Genomic DNA, 22,500 nt, shown 5'->3' with positions numbered 1-22,500 from the left:
GTGTTCTACCCATATCGTCATTATATGACCCCTAAAGAAACATCAGACTGCTATTCACCCCCGGGCTATTTCCACTACTGGGATCTCATTTCCTCATTCGGGGTGAGTTTCACCAACTCTCGTCAAGTCCCGCGAGACTTTCCTGCCGACTGGGCTGTGTACTGACTTGACGAGAGTTGGCTGGGCTGTGTACTGACTTGACGAGAGTTGGCTGGGCTGTGTAGTGACTTGACGAGAGTTGGCTGGGCTGTGTAGTGACTTGATGAGAGTTGGTGAAACTCTCTAAAGAGTAGTGGAAATAGCCCGGGGGTGAATAGCAGTCTCATGTTTCTTTAGGGCTCAAATAATGACGATATGGGTAGAACACGGGAAGAAAACTGTCTATTTACATGGAGGAACAGCACGCTGCCATGTGGCCCCGATGGAGCGCATTCAAGGACTGGCTTGGAGTACTATTTAGATCACAACAACGCCTACGACGCTCCAAATCGCTGCGGAGAACACTGGGTGAGTCGTCAGATAATAATTAATGTGAGGAGAGGGCTCCAGGTAAAAAAAAACGAAATTCTCCTTTAAGTTACTCTTTACACGAATTTGGAGAAATTGTGGATTTTGTTGATGGTTTTCAGAATGGGAGACATACTGTCAGGTTAAGTAAAGCTACTGCATCACCAAATGTCAGACATGATGTGATGCGCACATTGACCTTTTTCACATGAGCCATTTTGTGTCTAAAAGGCAGGCAGTAACACAGGTGCAAGCAAAACATTAATGAGGTTTTCCCAACTTCCAATCTGTTTTGGTGTTCCAGTGCTGGGGCCCTCATTAATGTTTTGGTTGCACCTGTGTTACTTCCTGCCTTTTAGACACAAAATTGCTCATGTGAATAAGACGACTTGGATGCATTACAGAGCCATGTAGATTAATGTTTATACATTGATTAACTGTTGATGTTTTACTGGCAGTTTCAATATTGTAATAAAACCTGAAATCAGAAATTGTCAATATTAGTGTTGCAGAGAACACAAGTTTAGTTTGAAGTACCATTATCACTTTATTGTAACGTCATTGTGTGTCTGTGTGTGTGTGTGTGTGTGTGTGTGTGTGTGTGTGTGCGTGCGTGTGTGTGTGTGAGTGTGTGTGTGTGTGCGTGCGTGGTTGTGTGTGTGTGTGTGCGTGCGCGACTGCGCGTGTGTGTAGAGATGGGAGCTGACTTTGACCTGGCTCCCTCTTTGGTGCGGAGCTACTTTCCAGAAAGCTGGCTGTGGGAGGTGCAGCAGGCCAGGTGACACAAATCCAAACACATCTAGCAGTCTCTGTTTAAACACAAATCAAACACACCCAGCAGTCTCTGTTTAAACAAATCAAACACACCCAGCAGTCTCTGTTTAAACAAATCAAACACACTCAGTGTCTCTGTTTAAACACAAATCAAACACACACACCCAGCAGTCTCTGTTTAAACAAATCAAACACACCCAGCAGTCTCTGTTTAAACACAAATCAAACACACACAGCAGTCTCTGTTTAAACATAAATCAAACACACACAGCAGTCTCTGTTTAAACACAAATCAAACACACACAGCAGTCTCTGTTTAAACACAAATCAAACACACCCAGCAGTCTCTGTTTAAACACAAATCAAACACACACAGCAGTCTCTGTTTAAACATAAATCAAACACACCCAGCAGTCTCTGTTTAAACATAAATCAAACACACCCAGCAGTCTCTGTTTAAACATAAATCAAACACACCCAGCAGTCTCTGTTTAAACACAAATCAAACACACACAGCAGTCTCTGTTTAAACACAAATCAAACACACACAGCAGTCTCTGTTTAAACACAAATCAAACACACCCAGCAGTCTCTGTTTAAACATAAATCAAACACACCCAGCAGTCTCTGTTTAAACACAAATCAAACACACCCAGCAGTCTCTGTTTAAACACAAATCAAACACACCCAGCAGTCTCTGTTTAAACACAAATCAAACACACACAGCAGTCTCTGTTTAAACACAAATCAAACACATCCAGCAGTCTCTGTTTAAACACAAATCAAACACACCCAGCAGTCTCTGTTTAAACAAATCAAACACACCCAGCAGTCTCTGTTTAAACAAATCAAACACACCCAGCAGTCTCTGTTTAAACAAATCAAACACACCCAGCAGTCTCTGTTTAAACACAAATCAAACACACCCAGCAGTTTTCAAGTGAGGACAAACAAATGAAAAGTAGAAAAGACAAGTACCGGTAAATGTTATGAAAACGCGTGCAGCGTGGCTTCAGCGTGGTGTGACATGCGGCTGGTGTGATCGGTCTCACTTGTTAACAAGGACACTGAAATGAAACTGCCTCTGCGCTGCATGGCTTCAGCGTTGCTTCTGCGTAGGATTGGTGTATGGTGTGTTCGGCCCCTTAAGAGTATCTGATTCTGTGTTCACACCATGGCAGAAAAAAAGCTTCGCGAGTTTGCTTGTGCACATTTTTTATTCAAGTTGAAAAATTCCAGCTCGAGCAAACGAGTGGTGAGGCGAAAATCATGTAATTCGCATCGCGAACATTTGCGACACTCGCCTCATTAGCGCTGCCTGGGGCAAAATCACATCTGATCACGCATTTCCATTGACTTTGTATTAAAGTCATCGCACTTTGTGAACGCCCAGTTACATAGTTTTAAGTAATTTTAAGTAATTTTATTCCTGCTGGTTTTGGGGCATTTCCTGAATTCTTAAAGGGTTCTTTACACTTTACAGCACCATGAAGGTTGTGCTGTGGTTCCTAAAGAACCCTGTTCTGGTGCTACAGAACCCATGTCTTGTCACAGTGTGGCGGTCGTGAAGCTGACTTTATTTCAGCATCTCACCTTCTTCAACAGTGTTGGACTGCTGTCATTTAATGTGTGTGTTTGTGTGTGTGTGTTTGTGTGTGTGTGTGTGTGTGTGTGTGTGTGTGTGTGTGTGTGTGTGTGTGTGTGTGTGTGTGTGTGTGTGTGTGTGTGTGTGGGGGGGGGGGGTGTGAGTGCGTGTGTGTGTGTGTGTGTGTGTGTGTGTGTGTGTGTGTGTGTGTGCTTACAGACCAGGCCAGATGTCTGTCACTAGGACTCTACCAGACTCTCTCACTACCTGGCAGATGCAGGCTGTCGGCATCTTCAACAACGGTTAGCTTCCTTCCTTCCTTCCTCTTTATGTATTCTTGACTTATGTCAGTACATGTTTGTCTACATGGAGCTATCTGTTATTTGTATCCCTGTTGATCAGTGGATCACTTTTTTTGGTTTGAATCTACTAGCAGTTGGTGCTATCTTTTCTGCTTTAGCTTAACTTGTGTTTAATTTCTAAGTATCTGGCTGCTGCTGACCACTTTCACTGAAACTAGAGTTGTTGAAATCAGTTAATTTTCTAAAGGCCTGGGCTGACTGCCCAGCTGCTGTTAAGTTGTTGCTAATTGTTGGAGGGAGTGGATAAGGGTCCCTGGTGATCCAGTAGGCTACTTTTTGGCACAGTCATTCATTCACTCACTCATTCTATAGAGTCAGCTGTAGCATGAGTCCATCGAAGGTAGGCCAGAGTATAGGGCTTTTGTAACTCCTTTCCTACTAACTACCTTCTCGTCTGACTGCTACACTACTGTATGTGTCTCTTTCCCATCCCTGTTGTAATATCAGCTCATAGCCCCATAGACATGGCACTTTTTCAGGTGTAGAAACCCATGCAATCGTACTTACCCAATTTGCACCAGTACTCCTTTTATTATTGCTGGAGGACTCTGAAACTGCCAGTCAGCTGTTAGGAAAACTGAGACCCTCTCAGCCCATGCTCTATCTCAATCCGTCCATAACACTAGTACTATTGTTACCCTCTTAATCTACTACGAACCAGCTGTCCAGCAGCTACCTACATTGCAGCGACTACCCGCTCCTCTAGGTTCTTCCTGTACAACATCTGCAAAATCCAACTAATTCTTATGAGGGAAGCAGCACAACTCCTGGTCCAGGCTCTTGTCATCTCCCGCCTGGACTACTGTAACGTTTTTCTGGCTGGGCTACCTGCCTCTGCCATCAGACCGTTACAGCTCATTCAGAACGCTGCAGTCCTTTCTGGTGTTCAACCAACCTAAATACTCCCACGTCGCTCCCCTCTTCTGGTCTGTTCACTGGCTTCCCATCTATGGTCAGGTTCCAACCATACCACATTCCCTACACTCCTCCACATTTGCAGGTCGCCCCGCCCCTCCATCCCTACATGGGCTCAGAAGTGGCTAGCTCTACTCATCCCTGGTACAATGGTGGAACAAGCTCCCTTCTTGTGTCAGAACGGCCCAATCACTGCCCATCTTCCAGCGGAGACTAAAAACACGCCTATTCAGGCTACACCTGAACCCTTCTTGAACTAACCGCTCTTCTTTTAAAAAAATCAACTTATTACTTCCACTATCAACAAATGCTATTTGTTCTTTTTCAAAGGTCTTAGCTGATGTGATACACAGTTGATTGACTTTGGATAAAACCGTCTGATAAATATAATGTAATGTAATGTACTGCTGGCATCTGAGCGGTGTGTGTGTGTGTGTGTGTGTGTGTGTGTGTGGTGTCTGTACTGCAGGTGTCTGTGTTGCAGAGCCGGTGCGGGTGTCGGTCAGTCAGCCGCTCAGCATCGACGTCCCTCTGCCTTACCAGCTGGTCAGAGGAGAGGAGCTTGAACTGACAGGCTCAGTGTACAGCCAAGAGATAGACACGATTCAGGTGAGAATGACTATGTGTTTTGTCATTGTGTTTTATCTGGACACTAAGCAGCCATAGGCTTTCGGTTGTATTAAAGCCTTTATGTTTTGTATTGAGTGATACACTTTACTAAAACACTCATAATATTATAATACCCCAGGTGTGCATAAATTACTTGTTAAGTAAAGACAAAAATATGAAATTATTACTAGTTATCGTATCTGTTATCAGACAGGAGAAGCAGATATTTACCGGTTATCGTATCGGCTGAAAGAATCCCCCCCAAAGTCTATAAATCCCCCCTATCTGAAGAACATGAGGGGGAATTCCCCCTCAGTTTGCAAAGTGAATTTTAAGCCCTGTTATATATATTAAATAATTAAAGTGCATTACTTTACATTAGGTAGGTTATTTATATGAATTGAAGTGCATTACTTTACATTAGCTAGGTTATATATATGAATTTAAGTGCATTACTTTACATTAGTTGGGTTATATGAATTAAAGTGCATTACTTTACATTAGGTAGGTTATATATATGAATTAAAGTGCATTACTTTACATTAGGTAGGTTATATATATGAATTAAAGTGCATTACTTTACCTTAGGTAGGTTATATATGAATTAAAGTGCATTACTTTACATTAGGTAGGTTATATATATGAATTAAAGTGCATTACTTTACATTAGGTAGGTTATATATATGAATTAAAGTGCATTACTTTACATTAGGTAGGTTATATATATGAATTAAAGTGCATTACTTTACATTAGGTAGGTTATGAATTAAAGTGCATTACTTTCCATTAGTTAGGTTATGAATTTAAGTTCATTACTTTACATTAGTTGGGTTATATGAATTAAAGTGCATTACTTTACATTAGGTAGGTTATATATATGAATTAAAGTGCATTACTTTACATTAGTTGGGTTATATGAATTAAAGTGCATTACTTTTCATAGGTTGAAGTATGAACAGTGAATAAGAACAGCCTTCCTAACAACACAGGACAACAAACACATAGACGGACACACACATTTTAGTTAAACCCTGTCCAGCGTTGTGTTTACTCTGCTGTGTGTGTGTATGTGTGTGTGTGTGTGTGTGTGTGTGTGTGTGTGTGTGTGTGTGTTTGTGTGTGTGTGTGTGTGTGTGCGCAGTACTGTGTGACGCTGACCGTCGGCCCGGCGCTGTGCCTGCTCAACTCCCGGCCGGGGAGGGCGGGGCTGCGCTCCACCCCCTGGCCCTGCGTGCAGTGGACTGAGCTGGTTGGGGGAGGCGTGGGGAGACTGTCCTTCACCTTGCTGGGCCTGGAGCCTGGAGAACACACACTCACCTTCAGCCTGCGCCTGCGCGGCAGGCGGACACCCGCAGACGTTCTGCTGAAGACGCTACGAGTCGTGGTAGGCAGGGGGGTATGAGCAGATGCATGGATAGAAGCATCCAGCTTTGGATGACGTGCATCACCCACCTGGGTCCAGTTTGCACCAGAACACTCACCACACATCAGCTATCATTGAGGACTGATTTAGCCAGGGCACCAGGGTTGTCGTCCTACGCTTGCAAAGAGTGCAAATGGGATCTTTAATGACTACAGAGAGTCACGACCTCGGTTTAACGTCTCATCCGAAGGACTGTTCACAAGACAGAGGCCCCTATTCTCCCACAGGCCTTCGCCGCTAAAACGGGCCTTAAACGCAAAAAAACGTGCCTTGCGCCTGCCTCGGGAAGATATCAACATGGCTTTACGCTGGCAAATGCGCTTTAGGCGGAATGGGCGTGGCGCTCTCCCTGAATGGGCGAGAATGGGCGTGTCGGCCTTAAATGCCGGCCTAATGATATCTTCCCAACTGGCGTAAATTTAGCGCTTTGCGCTTTTGAAAACCAGGCCTATTCAGTGCGCCAGTTGCGAGGAGCGCTCTTCTGCCTCTCCCCGTCACCCTTCTCTGTCTCTCTCTGAAACCAGGCCTATTCAATGCGCCAGTTGCGAGGAGCGCTGTTCTGCCTCTTCTCTGTCACCCTTCTCTCTCTCTCTCTGACTCCCTCGCTCAGACAGACACAACACACTTCCCATAGGAAAAAGAAGTTGTAAGTTCACTGCCTGGCATGTCCCAGCATGCATTGTGGTACTCCATTTCGCTACTAAATAGCAACCAAATGAGCCGAAAACCTATATAAAGGTAGATCTAAATAATGTGTAATGGTAACACAACCTGCAATTGTAGAACATTTCAATATTGGACCAAATAAAACATCGAAATGAAAACACCACCCTATGTGAAACATATATGTCCTCCTGGGCCTATATATATCCCTTGTCGATTTAACGTGATTTAGATAAGTGACAGCGGAACGCGCTTCTACTGTCATGTGCTATACTGTGATGTCGGCTCCAATAACTTGGCCCTACTTCACATTTAGTTTTACAATAAAAACACATTTATGCAATGACTTTACATAATGTAGGGTATATTTATGTGCATCATCCTTCCTGCAGCAGGCGAGAGAAAATTATATCTTTCTGGACAAACTTTCACCAATCTAATAGGCTATATTTTTCTAGCTGATGCATTTAGAACATTCTTTTCACTTTGATCTTGCTATAGTGTAGGGTATTTACATGCTTGCAGTATTTAAACTGCAGTTAGATTGGTTTGAGAAGCATAATAATATGGAATAATAGCCTATATATGGAGACAGACAGACTGGATGAAGGGAGGGGGGGGGGGCAGAGCGCTTTGCTTTGTCTGGTTTTACCGGATTTGTCCAGGAATTGGAGCTTAAAAGGCAAGCGTGTGACTCTTTACTGCAATTCTCCAATGAGCGGACTATGCATAATTTTACGCTTAAAAGGCGTGGTTATAATGGTTGAGGCTGCGTGTAGTGCCGATACCAAGATAGCGAGTGCGCTGGTCCACACCCACTAACTGCGCTAGGCGGCCTAGCGCTAGGCCTTAAACGCAGTTTCTACGCCGATTGCAACGATAGGGCCCAGAGTCCCTGTCTCTGCCCTGGGGCTTTGGGGAGATTATTCATGAGACCAGAGGGGAAGAGCACCTCCGACTGGTCCTCCAACACCACTTTCAGCACCAGGCTCCCATCCAAGGAGTATCCACAGTATCCAAGTATCCACAGACATACCTGTTTAGTTTCCCCAGGAAAGCCAGTAACGTTGAGCAGGCTATAGAGCTGGGGTAACTACGTCACGTCTGCGTGAGCAACGCCAAGCATTGTGGGTACTCACGATCCACTCCTGTAGTAGACTGTGTAACTCGCCGTTAACTTCAATGTAAAATAGCGGTACAAAACAAATCGATTAGAATAAAACAGAAATTATTTTATTTATAAATGACCCAAAGACACCATGACATGACGATATATTACAACCTCGCCAGCCATAGAATGTGCAAGATACGAAAATATAATTTGATCCATCTTCAGTCATGTCACTCATGTCCCTTATGTGACCTAGTTAGAGCCCACTGTTCACCTGGCATTTGAATAAGGGAATACTGATTATGCAAACCTTCAGATAACAACATTGTGCGGGAGGTACTGTTTTATTGTGATCGCTAACGTGTATGTATCATACGGCCAGTTTAGCGGAGCCTGCAACTCCCTATCGGGGAGCTCTTTCGAGACAGAATGAAGAATGAATGAAGGTTTTAAACTTCAGGTTTAAAACATACAGGTTGAGACTTTTTATGGAAACATATAGACGTTTTATGAATACTACTAGGACTAGTTGTCCTAGACTAGTGGTTTACTGTGTTTTAATTCTCTTAATTTGTCCTGGTTGTGTTTTCAGCCTGAAGGAGTGAGGTCTGAGGTGTTTTCTGGAGGGATACTTGACCCACAGGGACTTTATGGTGCGTGCACATCTATAATACAGTACACTGTTTTATGATACGTACACACTGACTGTACACCCTGACTGTGTTGATTCTGACTGTGTTGCTATGTTGTTTCTGACTTGTGTTGTTTCTGACTTTTGTGTTGTTTCTGGCTGTTGTTGTGTTGTTTCTGACAGTTTTGTTGTGTTGTTTCTGACTGTTGTGTTGTTTCTGACAGTTTTGTTGTGTTGTTTCTGACTGTTGTGTTGTTTCTGACAGTTGTTTTGTTATGTTTCTGATTGTTGTTGTGTTGTTTCTGACAGTTGTTTTGTTGTGTTGTTTCTGACTTCTGTTGTGTTGTTTCTGACAGTTTTGTTGTGTTGTTTCTGACTGTTGTGTTGTTTCTGACAGGTGTTTTCTTGTGTTGTATTGTATCTGACTGTTGTTGTGTTGTTTCTGACTGCTGTTGTGTTGTTTCTGACAGTTTTGCTGTGTTGTTTCTGACTGTTGTGTTGTTTCTGACAGGTGTTTTCTTGTGTTGTATCTGACTGTTGTGTTGTTTCTGACTGCTGTATTGTTTCTGACTGTTGTTTTGTTTCTGACTGTTGTTTTGTTTCTGACTGTTGTTTTGTTGTGTTGTTTCTGACTGTTGTGTTGTTTCTGACTGTTGTTTTGTTGTGTTGTTTCTGACTGTTGTGTTGTTTCTGACTGTTGTTTTGTTGTGTTGTTTCTGACTGTTGTTTTGTTTCTGACTGTTGTTTGGTTTCTGACTGTTGTTTTGTTGTGTTGTTTCTGACTGTTGTGTTGTTTCTGACTGTTGTTTTGTTGTTGTGTTGTTTCTGACTGCTGTGTTGTTTCTGACTGTTGTATTATTTGTGACTGTTGTGTTGTTTCTGACTCTTATTGTGTTGCTTCTGACTGTTGTTGTGTTGTTTGTAAATGTTGTGTTGTTTGCTGCTGCAGGCTCAGAGAAGACAACAGTGGTGTTGAAGAACCAGCTGCCTCCCAATCTGGTTCCACACACAGCAGTAGAGAGACAGCTGGTGATCAATGGTATGATATGTAAACTTTACATAGAGACAACGTAGAGATCCATACATAGAGATCCTTTACATTGTAAAGTATCTCTATAGAACAGTCAGTAAACAGCAGAACTACCAGTGAGACTGAGGCTCCACAACTAGCAATAGTAATAAAGAACTATCACTGGCTCTGTTTACATCACTGACCTACAAAATATGGACAGAGCTATCCCATTGATTTTGGTCTCCCGTTTCGAGTTGAAGTGTTGGCCGTTGCCATCTTGATTTTTTCATCAGCAGAGTGGGAGGGAATGGGTTGAGTCCTCGCGCAGCTCACGTGAGATGGGGGTTTCCCAGAGCCGCAGTTCCAGGGGTAACTGGAGTGAACTGGGAGAGACGGCGGTGTGGGTAGGGAGGTCAAGAGGGATGGAGAGGAGAGGGGCTGGGATGGGGGCTGCTGGGTCAGACACGGGGGACAGTGATTGATGAATAGTGGTGATTTTGTCTGCAAAAACTGAAGGAAAGAGTTGCACAGGTCAGATGTGGAGGTAGGGAGGGCGTCGGTACGGGGCTTGAGGAGGTTGTTGACAGTGGTGAAGAGGGTTTTAGGATTATGGCTGGGGTCATTGATGATGGTGGAAAAGTAAGCAGACTTGTGGACAGTGAGGGCTTCTTTGTAGGTGGAGAGGTGGAGTTTAAAGGCTCCAAGGTGGACAGTGAGTGAAGTTTTCTTGCAGAGTCGTTCCAGTTGGTGGCCAGTTTGTTTCATAGTGCGGAGGTGAGCTGTGAACCAGGGTACAGAGGTGTTGAAGGAGACAGTTTTAGCTTTGCGGGGGGCGAGTGAGTCGAGGGAGGCAGACGGTGTGTTGTTGAGAAAATTGGTGAGATCATCAGGTGAGGTGGAGGCTGGGTCCAGGGTGAGAGCTTTGGTAAGCAGGTCTGAAAGTTGGAGGGGGTCAATTGGTAAATGGTAAATAGCCTGCATTTATATAGCGCTTTTATCCAAAGCGCTTTACAATCAGTAGGTACATTTACCCATTCATACACAGATGGCGGCAGGCTACCACACAGGCTGCTGGCACACCATCAGGCGCAATTTGGGGTTCAGTATCTTGCCCAAGGACACTTCGACATGCAGACTGGAGGAGGCGGGAATCGAACCACCGACCTCTTTCATCCAAAGCGATTAGTGGACGACCCGCTCTACCTCCTGAGCTACAGCCGCCCAAATTGATTTTGTGTTACGGAAGGTTATTTCTCTGAGGAGTTGGGGACGTGGGGATGGGGATGAGATGGTGAACTGGATGAGAGTGTGATCAGACAGAGGGAATGGAGTTGGGTGGATGTTGAGAACCGGAAGATTGGCAGAGCAGACGAGGTCGAGAATGTGGCCTTTGACATGGGTGGGGAAAGTGACATGCTGGGTGAAGTTGAAATTGTCCAGAATAGTGATGAGATCAGATGCAGACTTACAGGTGGGTGAATCTATGTGGGTGTTCAAATCGCCGAGGAGCAGTAAATGGTAAATGGTAAATGGCCTGCATTTATATAGCGCTTTACAATCAGTAGATAGTCTACATTCACCCATTCATACACCGATGGCGGCAGGCTGCCACGCAGGGTGCCTACACACCATCGGGAGCAAGGAGGGTTAAGTGTCTTGCTCAAGGACACAGCGACAGCAGCTGGGAGGGAGCGGGGATCGAAACCGCCAACCCTTGCGTCATTGCCCGACCCGCTCTACCTCCTGAGCTAAAGCCGCCCAGCAGTAGATGTGGGGATAGAGATGCGGCTATTGTGAGGACTTCTGTTAGGTCAGACAGGAATGATGGGTGAGGTTTGGGTGGTCGGTATATGAGGATGACATTTATGGAGCAGCAGGTTTTAAAAGCCAGGAATTCAAATGATGAGACTGTGGGGAGGGTGAATTCTCTTATGCGGAAGATTTGATTGAATATGACAGCCAGACTGCCACCGCGATGGGAGGGACAAGGTTTGCAGATGTAGCTAAAACCAGGAGGGGATGCTTGGTTGAGGGAGAAAAAATCATTGGGTTGTTGCCAGGTTTCAGTGAGGTGGAGAAAGTCAAGTGAGTCGTCAAGAACCAGTTCATGCAGGAGGGGGGCTTTGTTATTGAGTGCTGAGGAGGGCAAAGGTGGGTGGATGAGAGGGTGAAGTAATGGGGGTACGGTGGAGAGGACGGAGGTTAGCCAGGTTTGACAGTGCGAGGAACTGCGGGGGGGGGGTGAGAACGTATGGTTTGGATGTGGGGGGTAGTGGAGAGATGTGGATGATGGGAGTGTTTGGGGCCACGGTGGAGGTATCGGCGATAGCGGAGGATGCCAGCAGAGCGGACAGTGATGAGGCCTCGACGAAACACGGCCTCAGCCAGGAGATCGTAATCATTTTCTTAGCAGTTAGCAGAAGAACTTTCAGTATTCGTGTCAAATGATTGCCCTCTACACCTTCTGGCAATATTCCTAATAAGTAGTAAGACCAATTCGATATCTACATTTTTTTTTGCCAGTATTCTTCTAATTTCGGGCAGTCCCAAACTATGTGTACATGATCTCCTACCATCAACCACTTTCCTATCATCTATTTTAATCCAAACAGGTGAGTTATATAAAAAATGACCCCCCTACAGTTGTTGTGAAAAGGTGAAATTAGCTATTATATATAAATAATTATATATAAATTAGCTGTTTTGCCCCCGACTTGAAAGATGTTTAATCCTGTTACAAAGTCGGGAATTTTAACATGGGGGGAATGCCTCCTGCCACCAACCCCCAAGTGGCCATTCGAGGAACTACAGCTTTTCACTTCACTTCCGCGTCATCATCATTAATGCCTAGCGTTTTCCCACTGGTTTATATGCACATGGTTAAATAAAACATATTTTTTGGTGGTCTATGGTGATCTTTGTCTTTTAGTGGTGATGTTAGCTTGTATCCTTCACAAATAATTTATAAACGTCATAAATTAGGTTAAGTTTGCAACCAATGAGTGTTACGGGGCTGATGATTTTCCAAGCTGGTTGGGGGAACCAAACCAACACCCTTGGGGCCACAAACCAGTATTGTGTGTGTGTGTGTGTGTGTGTGTGTGTGTGTGTGTGTGTGTGTGTGTGTGTGTGTGTGTGTGTGTGTGTGTGTGTGTGCGTGCGCATGTGTGTGTCCAGGTGAAGTCATGGGTGAGTTCCTGTCGGTGTTAGATAGCCCTGATGGCCTGCGGCAGCTCCTCAACCTGCCGGCGGGCTCGGCAGATGCGGAGCTAGCCGGACTCCTCCCCCTCGTCCACGTCTACCGATACCTGGAGACCACGCGCCGCTGGGGCATTCTGGGAAACGATGTCCAGAAGAACGCAGGAGAACTACGCAGGAAGATCAGGGACGGTGAGGAAAACCTGTCATTTCTGTTTCAGTGTGTTCCATTGGGACTCCATGAAAACACGGTATTTCACGCAGTGGTGGTGGCTTACATCCTGTGTCACAGTCTGTTGTGTGCCTGCTCATCGCATTGGGTCATTCTTGTCACTTTTTGGATAAGCTGGCAAAACCATAACTTAAATGTTGTTTATTAACCTAATCTTGACCTTAATCCCAAGATATCTTTTTCAATATTTTATTTTCAGTTTTTGTAGAACAATAAACGAACAAGACAAACTGGCTCAGACACAGGAAAAGAAAGGAAAGTGGAAAAAATACAAACATCAACATTCAACATTACTACTTGGTGCTACCAGCCGCATAAGGTGCTTAAGTGTTCGTAAGAGATAAAGTGCATGGGATCCAGGGGTGGAAGGAACGAATTACAACTACTCACGTTACTGTAATTAAGTACTTTTTTTGGGTACTTGTACTTTTAAAAGTTATTTTTTCAAGTCTGTAATTTTACTCTTACTTAAGTATGGATTGCACCATGTAATCTACTTCGTTACTTTTTAAATCATACTGAGTACTGAGTACAATTTGAATTAATTAAATCCAAACATCCAAACCTTTGATCTGCATTTTACGCAGCCAATAAACTCTATCAGCTGATCACAAACAGGGCAATGAAAACCATGAAATGGGGGGGCGGGGAGACGCCCACAGGTTAGATGTTGTTTTCCGGCATGACCGGCAGAGACGGGGATTTCAAGCCGCTCGTAGGTAGGGATGGGACTCGACTCGAAACCCGAAAATCAATAAGGTCCAACCTTATCGATACTGTTATCGAGTAGCGGCCGTTTGGTCCATTAATTCCCCCCCGCCAGTCTTTCCCCTCTGATCTGTCCGCTGAATTCGCTGTCAATCGCCCTGTCTCTGTCACTGACTCAAGCATGTGTGCTGCCGTGCCGTGCAGACAGTGACTGTCTAAATAACACTTTTAATTCAAATTCGATTAAGGATTGAATCACGTGCCTCATGCGTGACGCGACATGCCCCCTGTTCACTGCTAACTTGATCATTAATTTGGTTGCGAACTTGCGTGACAGACCAGTCGACACAGGACTCAGGAGGAAGCGACATGATGCTGAACCCTTCACCAAAGTGAAAGACAAACCTGAAGCCAAATGCCACCCAAGGTATGCATTGTCCACGGACGCCACGCAAGTCCCGTTCGTTGACATAATCCACTTGATAAAATAATCCCAAAATATGCGGTCTGTGACACGTCATGACATGTACCGTTGTCCGACCATATTAGGAGGGCAGGCGGCAATGTAGCCTAATAGGTGACCATGGGTATAGACAGCATTGATTGTATATATTAGGTATAGAGGCTAGTCTACCCAGTGTGGATATTCAATGTGTATTCCGTAAAAAAAAAACAATAAAAATAAGCCCAAATAGTTTGCAGTGCACAATACATGTGTTTTCACAGCAATATAAAATTGAGAGAGGGAATTATGACCTGTTTAACTCCTAACAGCTTGCTATAGGCTATAAAAAAATACTAATGACAAGATTTTTGTTTCAATCAAAGCAAATATTTAAATTAAAATACAACCATTAATTTCATAATAGTTGTTTCCACTGGTTCAGTATCAGTACAGAGCACATCTTGAAAAGTCGGGAAACTAATCATAAGGATAACAGTTACTCGGTATGTGAATAACATTTATTTTCTTTATTGTTGGAAAAAGTGTTGCTGAGTGCTGATGTCTGTGCTGCTATTATTATTTTACTTGCATATAATGTGGGCCCTATTCCTTTTCAAATAAATGCACAGCAACAGCATCAGGGGTTTTTGTTTATTGGAGGTGAGGCTAATCCTTCTGTTCAGAAATAAAACAGTCACAGACTCACAGTCACAGTTACAAGTTACAGCAATACAAAAACAGTTCTGTAAAAAAAAAGGTGAAATGTTCATCCTTCTAGCAAATCTAGGTACATTTCAGACTTGAAAGCAGTGTCCTGTCTTCTCTGAGGTGACATGCAAATTAACTAGATTCATATGATCAAATGTTTCCTGTCCTCTTTAAGAGTCAAATGCTTACCAGTATTATTATGAATAACATCTGGGGGAAGAGCAAAGCAGGTGTGACTGACAGACCCCTCCCACCCACCAGTTTTCAGTTATTTAGGGTTTTGCTCCCTGTTGATACTAAGAAGGGATTGATCTTTCATTCATATCATTTATTAGAGAAATATGCTTTGTTGAAAGTGTATAATGTATTTTCTACATGGATCTCCCGTTTCAAGTGAATGCCTGTGACAGCCTGCTATTAAAAATCGATGGTTAAAAAAGTAACTAATACTCCGAGTAGTTTTTTAGAAGAGTACTTTTTACTTTTACTTAAGTATATTTTTAACACCAGTACTTTTACTTGTAATTGAGTAATATTTCAGTAAGGTAACAGTACTTCTACTTGAGTACAAACTTTCAGTACTTCTTCCACCACTGATGGGATCCCACGTAAAGGGATGATACCCGCCGGGCGAGCCATCCGTCACCCCTAACCTCAGTCACTAGTCATGCTTAACCTCATCAAAGTAGCCAAAAACAGGTCCCAGATAGCTGTGAACCTTTTAAGCGAGTTGGTTCTCTCGGACCTGAGTCTCTCCATCTGTACAACAGAGACCTGTCCATCAGCCACACCTGAAAAGAAGGTGAAGAGGAGGACTGGCGAGTTCTGCCTCTGGCTGTAGGGTTGTTTTGTAGGTCTTAGAGCAGTGATACTCAACTGGCGGCCCGCGGGCCACATGCGGCCCGCAGGTGCCCCCTGTGTGGCCCACGATGGAATTGCAATTTTTTTTTTTTTTTTTTTTTTTTTATAGTCCACCCGAACGCAACATGCAAGATACCCGCTGAATAAGTGTCCAAATGTTCATGAAATTCTGGCCAATACTCCACTTCTGTTATAGCATTTCAGTCTGGAATATGGAATATCTTTCAATAATCTATGATTTAGCTGCTAAATTGTCAAATACCGCCGTCTGCTCGCTACCCAGGCACTTATGTATGTACTTAACTCATTGAGTGCCAGCCACTTTTGGAGAACGGACGCTCCCAGTGCCAGAGTTTCAGAGCGTTTTCAGTGATTTCTCGAGGCCCACAGAATATTGTGTGATATTACTATGTAAACACCGAACACGCACAAAGAACGAGGAGACTCTCTTCTATCATTGGCAAAAAAAAGTTTATTGATCCCATTTTCCGTTCTTTAGTTATGAGCCGGAGAAGATAGCTTGATTTAGCCAAAAACAGCAATTTTTTTCTAGAAGCTGAGATATTGAGCCTTTTGTGAAATTAAACATTTCAAGCACATCATTGACTCTGAAGCTAATATTTTCTGATATAATGACACCTCAAAAATAATTTCCTTCAATAAAAGAGTGAAAACAAAGGAATTTTGTTTGGCCAAATAATATGTTTTAGCTGCAACCAGCAGCGCTGGCCCCTGCGTGCGCAGACCCTACACCTTCTTGCTGGTCTTGATTTACTGCTGGTGGGCATCAGATAGCCTATTCTAGCTTGTTTGCTCTCTATGCATCGAGCCTGCTGCCTGGGTGTGTGTGTACTGTCAATGGTTGTATACTGTAGTGCCCTGCGTGCCCCACCCCCCTCCTCCTCCTCCTCCGTGGTGGGAGGAGTTTCTCTGCTGCGGTTTGCTCTGAGTTTGATCTGCACTGAAAAGTCCGCTGCCTGCATCCCCCCGCTTTTTTACAGCGTGTCCCCGGCTCCCAGCTGAGAATAATGTAACTTTTCAGAAAGACGCTGGTGTCGCCGTGTCGGCAACTAAATCATATGGATGGACTATCGCAGCGGACACGGATGGGGCTCAATTGTGGCAGCAGATGACTGCTGTTCACAGGCACAGCTAACGTTATGCTTCAAGCATATCGAGGCGATTTCCGTTTCCTCATGACTTCTTCTCTCTTTTCTCCTGGCCTTTGTCTAATCGGGAGGGCACTGTGTCGCCACCTAAGGGTTCTGTAAAATAGGTTAGACACATTCAATAGCTCCCATATTGTAAGAGGCGATGTAAGAGGCTTAGATCGACATCCCCCCGTCAAAAAACGCAATTGACGAACATGTCCGTCCTTGGCACTCTACGTTACTATTTGAAATGACGAACATGTTCGTCCATGGCACTCAATGAGTTAATCTAAGTAACTATCCGGTGTGCACAACATTGTCAGACTAAACTCCGTCTGACACCTACAATCTGCTACAGAAAAATGTATATTGATTGTTTATTAACTGGCCCCTGGCCTTCTATCATTTCACGAAAGTGGCCCCCGGCCAAAGCAAGTCGAGTATCCCTGCCTTAGAGTACCAATCAAATGTTTTGACCCAGAATCCCGTTAATGAAGGGCAGAACCAGAAGGCATGAGATAGTGTGCCCTCTGACACCTGTCACACAGTGGCGAGACAGAAGGGAAGATCCTGTGTAATTTATGCTTGGAGTAGTGAAGACGGTGAGTAAATTGGATCAGCTGGTGTCTGCTATTAACTGAGCAGAGTTATACCACAGACAGACTCCTTTCCCATATAATGTCAGATAAATCAATACCAAGTTCCCCCTTCTCTAATCCTCTCAGTAGAGGCGTGTTGCAGACATACAAATCTAGAGATAAGATGCTTGGAGCAATACATAGAAAAAAGCATGTTCATTTGGGATCTCTTCAAAGGCGTGAATATTGGATCGAACATCATTTCTGATTTGCAGGAATCTGAGCCTGTTCGTGCCAGGCAACTCAAACTTCCTCTGCAGTAGATCAAAGGATGCAAAATGACCATCTATGTATAGGTCTTTGATGTAAACTAGCCCCTTCTCACTCCAGGCATGGTAGTTTCTGTCTGACCATGGAGGCAAAAAGGAGTGATTGAAACAAATTGGCGTATGGACAGAAACATCTGGTAGACTCAAGAGAGTCTAGAGTCTAGAGTTTTTCATGACAACATTTAAATTCAAATTTTCCTTAATGCCAAGATTAAACCTTCAGGAACCTAATTGACCTGTGGCTAAGTCCCGCCCCAAAGCAGACGAGCCAATCACAGTGCGTACCAGTTTCACAATACACTCGGACAACCTGAGCCTAGTGCATAGAGAAACACTAGAAAGCGTCATTTTCCTCCGGTTTTATGGGGTTTTATACATTTATAAATTGAAAAAATTGTCAAACGATGTGCATGGGGTAAATGCAACACTGATATGAGGTATCCTGAGAGGATAGGCAATGGGGTATATTTTATTCCATTTCCCAAACCGCTGCATGGTTATAATAATAAAAGTGCCAGAATTCCATAACTACTAGAATGGCCGTAAGTGGTCATTTTGACCACTAGATTCCAAACTCTATAATACCGCATGGTAAATACCCAATTGGGAGATTAATGCATTTATTGTGTTAAGATATATTTTAATGTGACAAATAAGACAGGTCTAGAACCCTGGGAAATTCAGTGAGGTCAAAATGACCGTCTATGGTCTTTAGGTAAAAATGATTAAAGAAAATGTTGCCTTTTGTGTAATTCAGATAAAAACTATTTTAAATGACAATACAGACACTTTTAGTAAAAGTCAGCTAGCAGCAGCATTGTATTTTTTTATTCAACAAAGTTATTGCACATATACATTTCAAAAAGGTCAAAATGACCGCTGTGGTCTTTCTACACCGGGAATGTGTTGCCACATCTCAACCAGGCTTGGGGAGTAACCGGATTACATGTAATAGGAATACCTAATCAGATTACAAAAAGGTAACTGTAATCCCTTAATCATGATTACAGTTACATTTACAAAAAAATTGGATTAATAGCAGGATGATAGAGCAGAGCAGTCAGTTGTTAAAGTGTGATTCATAATGAAGATATTCATGGTAATCAAATGGCAACATGTCCAATCAACACAAGGCAGGTGGCGCTAGAGAGAGAAAAGAAAGAGGATGTGCCTTAGTAGGCCTAAGTATGTAGCCTAATCTTTCTCTGATAATATTACAGCATTATATATTATATTTTCATCTGTGCTGATTTTTAAAATGACTAGGCCTATATTGTTTTGCAGCTAAAATTAAAATACATTTTTCACCCTATTGGATGGCTTGCCTCTTGTCTGAAACATTTCTTTGCATGGCTCATTATCCTACCGTAATAAACAGTAGCCTACTTTGCTGGCATGTGCTTTTTAATTAAAATATTTCCAAGCTAAAGCCAGTCAGTGTTGTAGCAGGGTTTGGGAGAAAAAACATACTTCTCTTAAAAAGGAAAAAATTAATTATTAGAAACCAGATAATATCAGTGCTGTAATCCGAAGATGGAAATATTATTATTGTTAGTGTATTCAAATTATTAATGAGAATCACGCAAGGGTAGATTAGCCGAAAGCCTGCTGAAAAATGTCCTATGGAGCACGCCCCCGGAGTAGTCAAATGCAGGACATTTGTTCAAAGGTAATGCAAAAGTAATGTAATTAAAGTAATCAGTTACATTACTTTATTATTGTGATACTTGGATTACGTTACTGATTACAATTTTTAACAGGTAACTAGTAATTGTATCGGATTACATCTTCAAATTAACCCTCCCTGACCTCAACACGTAACAACACAGATGTTTCTAGACATGCTGTATAGTAAGTTGCTGCCTGCTTGTTTTCATTCAGCGCTGCTGATTTGATTAGATGAAACACTGACGTCACTCAGGTACGGTGGACAAGCGGGGGTCATATTAGTCTCAGGCGGTCTAAGCACATAAAAAACTGTGCTATATTTCAAAATTAATTTACCGGCCAGCTGGCGGTTGAGCCCTTTTTTTTAATACCCCAAACCCAAAATTGACCCACATTTGGTGCTTGCGGATGTTAATTTTGGACCCTGCCTGCAAAACCATGTGAAATATCGCGTTTTTAGGAAGTCCCATATTTCATTGGTCATCGCCTGGTATGCTAAGTTGAATGCATGTGTGTGTGTGTGCGCGCGCGCGCGTGTCTGTCTCTGTTTGTGCGCATTCGTGCGTGCGTGTGTGTGTGTGTGTGTGTGTAGGTCTTGTGAGTATCCAGTCATTCAGAAGCAGCTCAGACTCCAACTACACTGTGTCTGGACAGCAGGCCTCCTACAGCATGTGGAGGAACAGAGAGGCCAGCACCTGGTGAGATGCACGTCATGCTAGCGCTAACACACTTTTTTGTTTTTTGGTCTTGTTGCTTCTTCACGGGATGTTTGTTTGTACGCCCCCCTGGCATTTTGGAGTGAGCAGCCCTCTGAGCATGAAAGCCTCGGTCCCAGCGCAGGGTGCGCACGCAATCTGTGGAGCTCCGCATCGCGGTGCCTGGCTCGAGCATGTCCTAAGCTTAACACGGAGACACACATTATGCTAACGCTGATGCTAACACAGACATACGTCATGCTAATGCTAACACTGACGCTAACACTGCTGCTGAAATACTGCCGCCGCTGTTGAATTATACTGGGGGGGAAATCTTTCAAAACTAACATATTATTTGAGTAATGTAATGTAACAAGACATTTTTGCGATTACTTGATGTCAGCACAGTGCATAGGTGGACGGAAGCATGGGCGACGTCGGAGTACGCCATGCGCCGCACGCAGTGCACCGCGCCCGTGTCTTATTATAGTAGTGACATAATAAGTTTCTCCAATAATGGCTGGAGACGTGGTCAACACAAACAAATAAAGCCTGGGGCAAAAAACGAAGGAAAATAGAACCGTGGATACTGGTAAACTACTGGTGCCTGTTTGTAACTGTAGTTTGTAGTAACGTACAAGTGCCACAAGATGGCTCAGACGGCGGAGGTCTCTGGAGCATGTCGTCCATTACCGTAATGATTGTAATACATTGCAGCAGCAACAAAAACAAAAAAACTAAATATGAGAAATATCCTCAAACAGAGGCAATTAGAAATAAAAAAAGTGTCTCGGCATGTTACCCTCTACAGCTGAGCTAAATAAAGGCCAATATTAGACGGAATACGGTAATATGATACAAAACAATAATGATAATGATACATGATATGATACATTATATAACGTGTTCTGTCTGTCTGTCTGTCTGTCTGTCTGTCTGCCTGTCTGTCTGTCTGTCTGTCTGTCTGTCTGTCTGTCTGTCTGTCTGTCTGTCTGTCTGTCTGTCTGCCTGTCTCTCTCTCTGTCTGCCTGTCTGTCTGTCTGTCTGTCTGTCTGTCTGCCTGTCTGTCTGTGTGCAGGCTGACAGCTCTGGTAGTGAAGACCCTGGCTCTGGTGGACAGTGTGGTGCAGGTGGACAGACAGGCTCTCTCTGATGCGGTCAGCTGGCTGATCCACAGCATGCAGCAGACAGACGGCTCCTTCATGGAGAGCGCCTCCTACAGACCCAACAGAGTCATGGTCAGCACCAAACTTCACACCCCACTGATCTGCAGGGGCCCCGTTCACAAAACCTTATTCCCTTCATATGGCCAAAACAGAATATGTTATTTTCGGTTGTAAACCCAGGTTACACAAATTGGTCTCGCCTACTATTGTCCTTGAGGGCCAGTCCTTTGCAGTAAAAGCCTCAGTCAGCTATTTAGGCTGCCACCTAGACAGTAGCTTAGGAGGCGATACCATGGCCCTAAAAACAATTAGCAAGGTGATTGGCCGAACTAAGTTTATGGCCAGAAAAGCCCCTTTTCTAGACCAGGCCAGTCTTTTTCTGTTAGCCAACTCTCTTGTTTGCTCTTGCTTTGATTATGCCATCTCTTCTTGGTACGGAGGTCTGACCAAGGTTTTAAAGGAGAAACTGCAGGTTTCCCAGAACCAATTAGTAAGGCATTTTCATGATTGTATTGCTTTTTTATACCTGTTTAAGACCAAGGACCACAATGGAAATAAGTCTTGACTTTATTGTGCTTTATCCTTGATGTTATTCCTTGAGATTTGTGTCTGTACTTTGTTTAGTACATTGTATTTCAATTTGTAACCGTCAAATCAAATCAAATCAAATCTTAATAGGAAAAAAATATTCTCAAATGCCACCGAAAAACAATGCTGATTTCTTTTGCACATAATCTCACAGACATCCATTTAATCTCAATAACTGTCAAACTAAATGAATGCAAAATTTTACAAACACAAAGTTTACAGTTTTCGGATATGTGTGAGATCATATGCAAAATAATTGTTGTTCTCCTTAAGATCTATCTCAAGAACACATTGGTGAATCCGGTCCCTGACTTTGACCAAACTTGGGGAAATGATGCATCTCCCTGCTTTCAGAATGACTGATTGGTTCAGTTACAGCTCACAGCAAGGAGGCAGGTGGACAGAGCTCTGACCTTTGTGTTTTCTGATTGGTTGCAGTCAGCAGGGGCAAACGCAATGGACCAATCGGTTTACCTGACATCCTTTGTGCTGATTGGTTTACACAAAGCCACACAGATCAAAGATCCAATCCTGCAGCTCAAAGTAAGATGACAGCTCTTCCTCTCCTCCTCTTCTGTCAT

General features: G+C 43.5%; 1 protein-coding gene across 1 annotated transcript in view; it reads left to right on the top strand.

Annotated features, from left to right (window-relative positions):
- The window catches only part of c5 (complement component 5), a gene marked incomplete at its 5' end in the record, with an annotated part of 79,040 nt that overhangs the window by 35,414 nt on the left and 21,126 nt on the right, over positions 1 to 22,500 (top strand). Inside the window, 10 exons of the mRNA XM_083645472.1 lie at positions 1,201 to 1,285; positions 3,086 to 3,168; positions 4,613 to 4,752; positions 5,894 to 6,136; positions 8,542 to 8,602; positions 9,530 to 9,619; positions 12,770 to 12,982; positions 20,063 to 20,168; positions 21,244 to 21,403; positions 22,358 to 22,462. Coding sequence (XP_083501598.1) covers positions 1,201 to 1,285; positions 3,086 to 3,168; positions 4,613 to 4,752; positions 5,894 to 6,136; positions 8,542 to 8,602; positions 9,530 to 9,619; positions 12,770 to 12,982; positions 20,063 to 20,168; positions 21,244 to 21,403; positions 22,358 to 22,462 — 1,286 coding nt within the window. The remainder of the gene's footprint in view (positions 1 to 1,200; positions 1,286 to 3,085; positions 3,169 to 4,612; positions 4,753 to 5,893; positions 6,137 to 8,541; positions 8,603 to 9,529; positions 9,620 to 12,769; positions 12,983 to 20,062; positions 20,169 to 21,243; positions 21,404 to 22,357; positions 22,463 to 22,500) is intronic.

Source organism: Poromitra crassiceps, assembly GCF_964638095.1.
Source record: "Poromitra crassiceps genome assembly, chromosome: 10".
Classification (NCBI taxonomy): domain Eukaryota; kingdom Metazoa; phylum Chordata; class Actinopteri; order Beryciformes; family Melamphaidae; genus Poromitra; species Poromitra crassiceps.
Note: the sequence above shows the minus strand (reverse complement) of the source record. Positions and strands in the feature narration are given on the sequence as shown.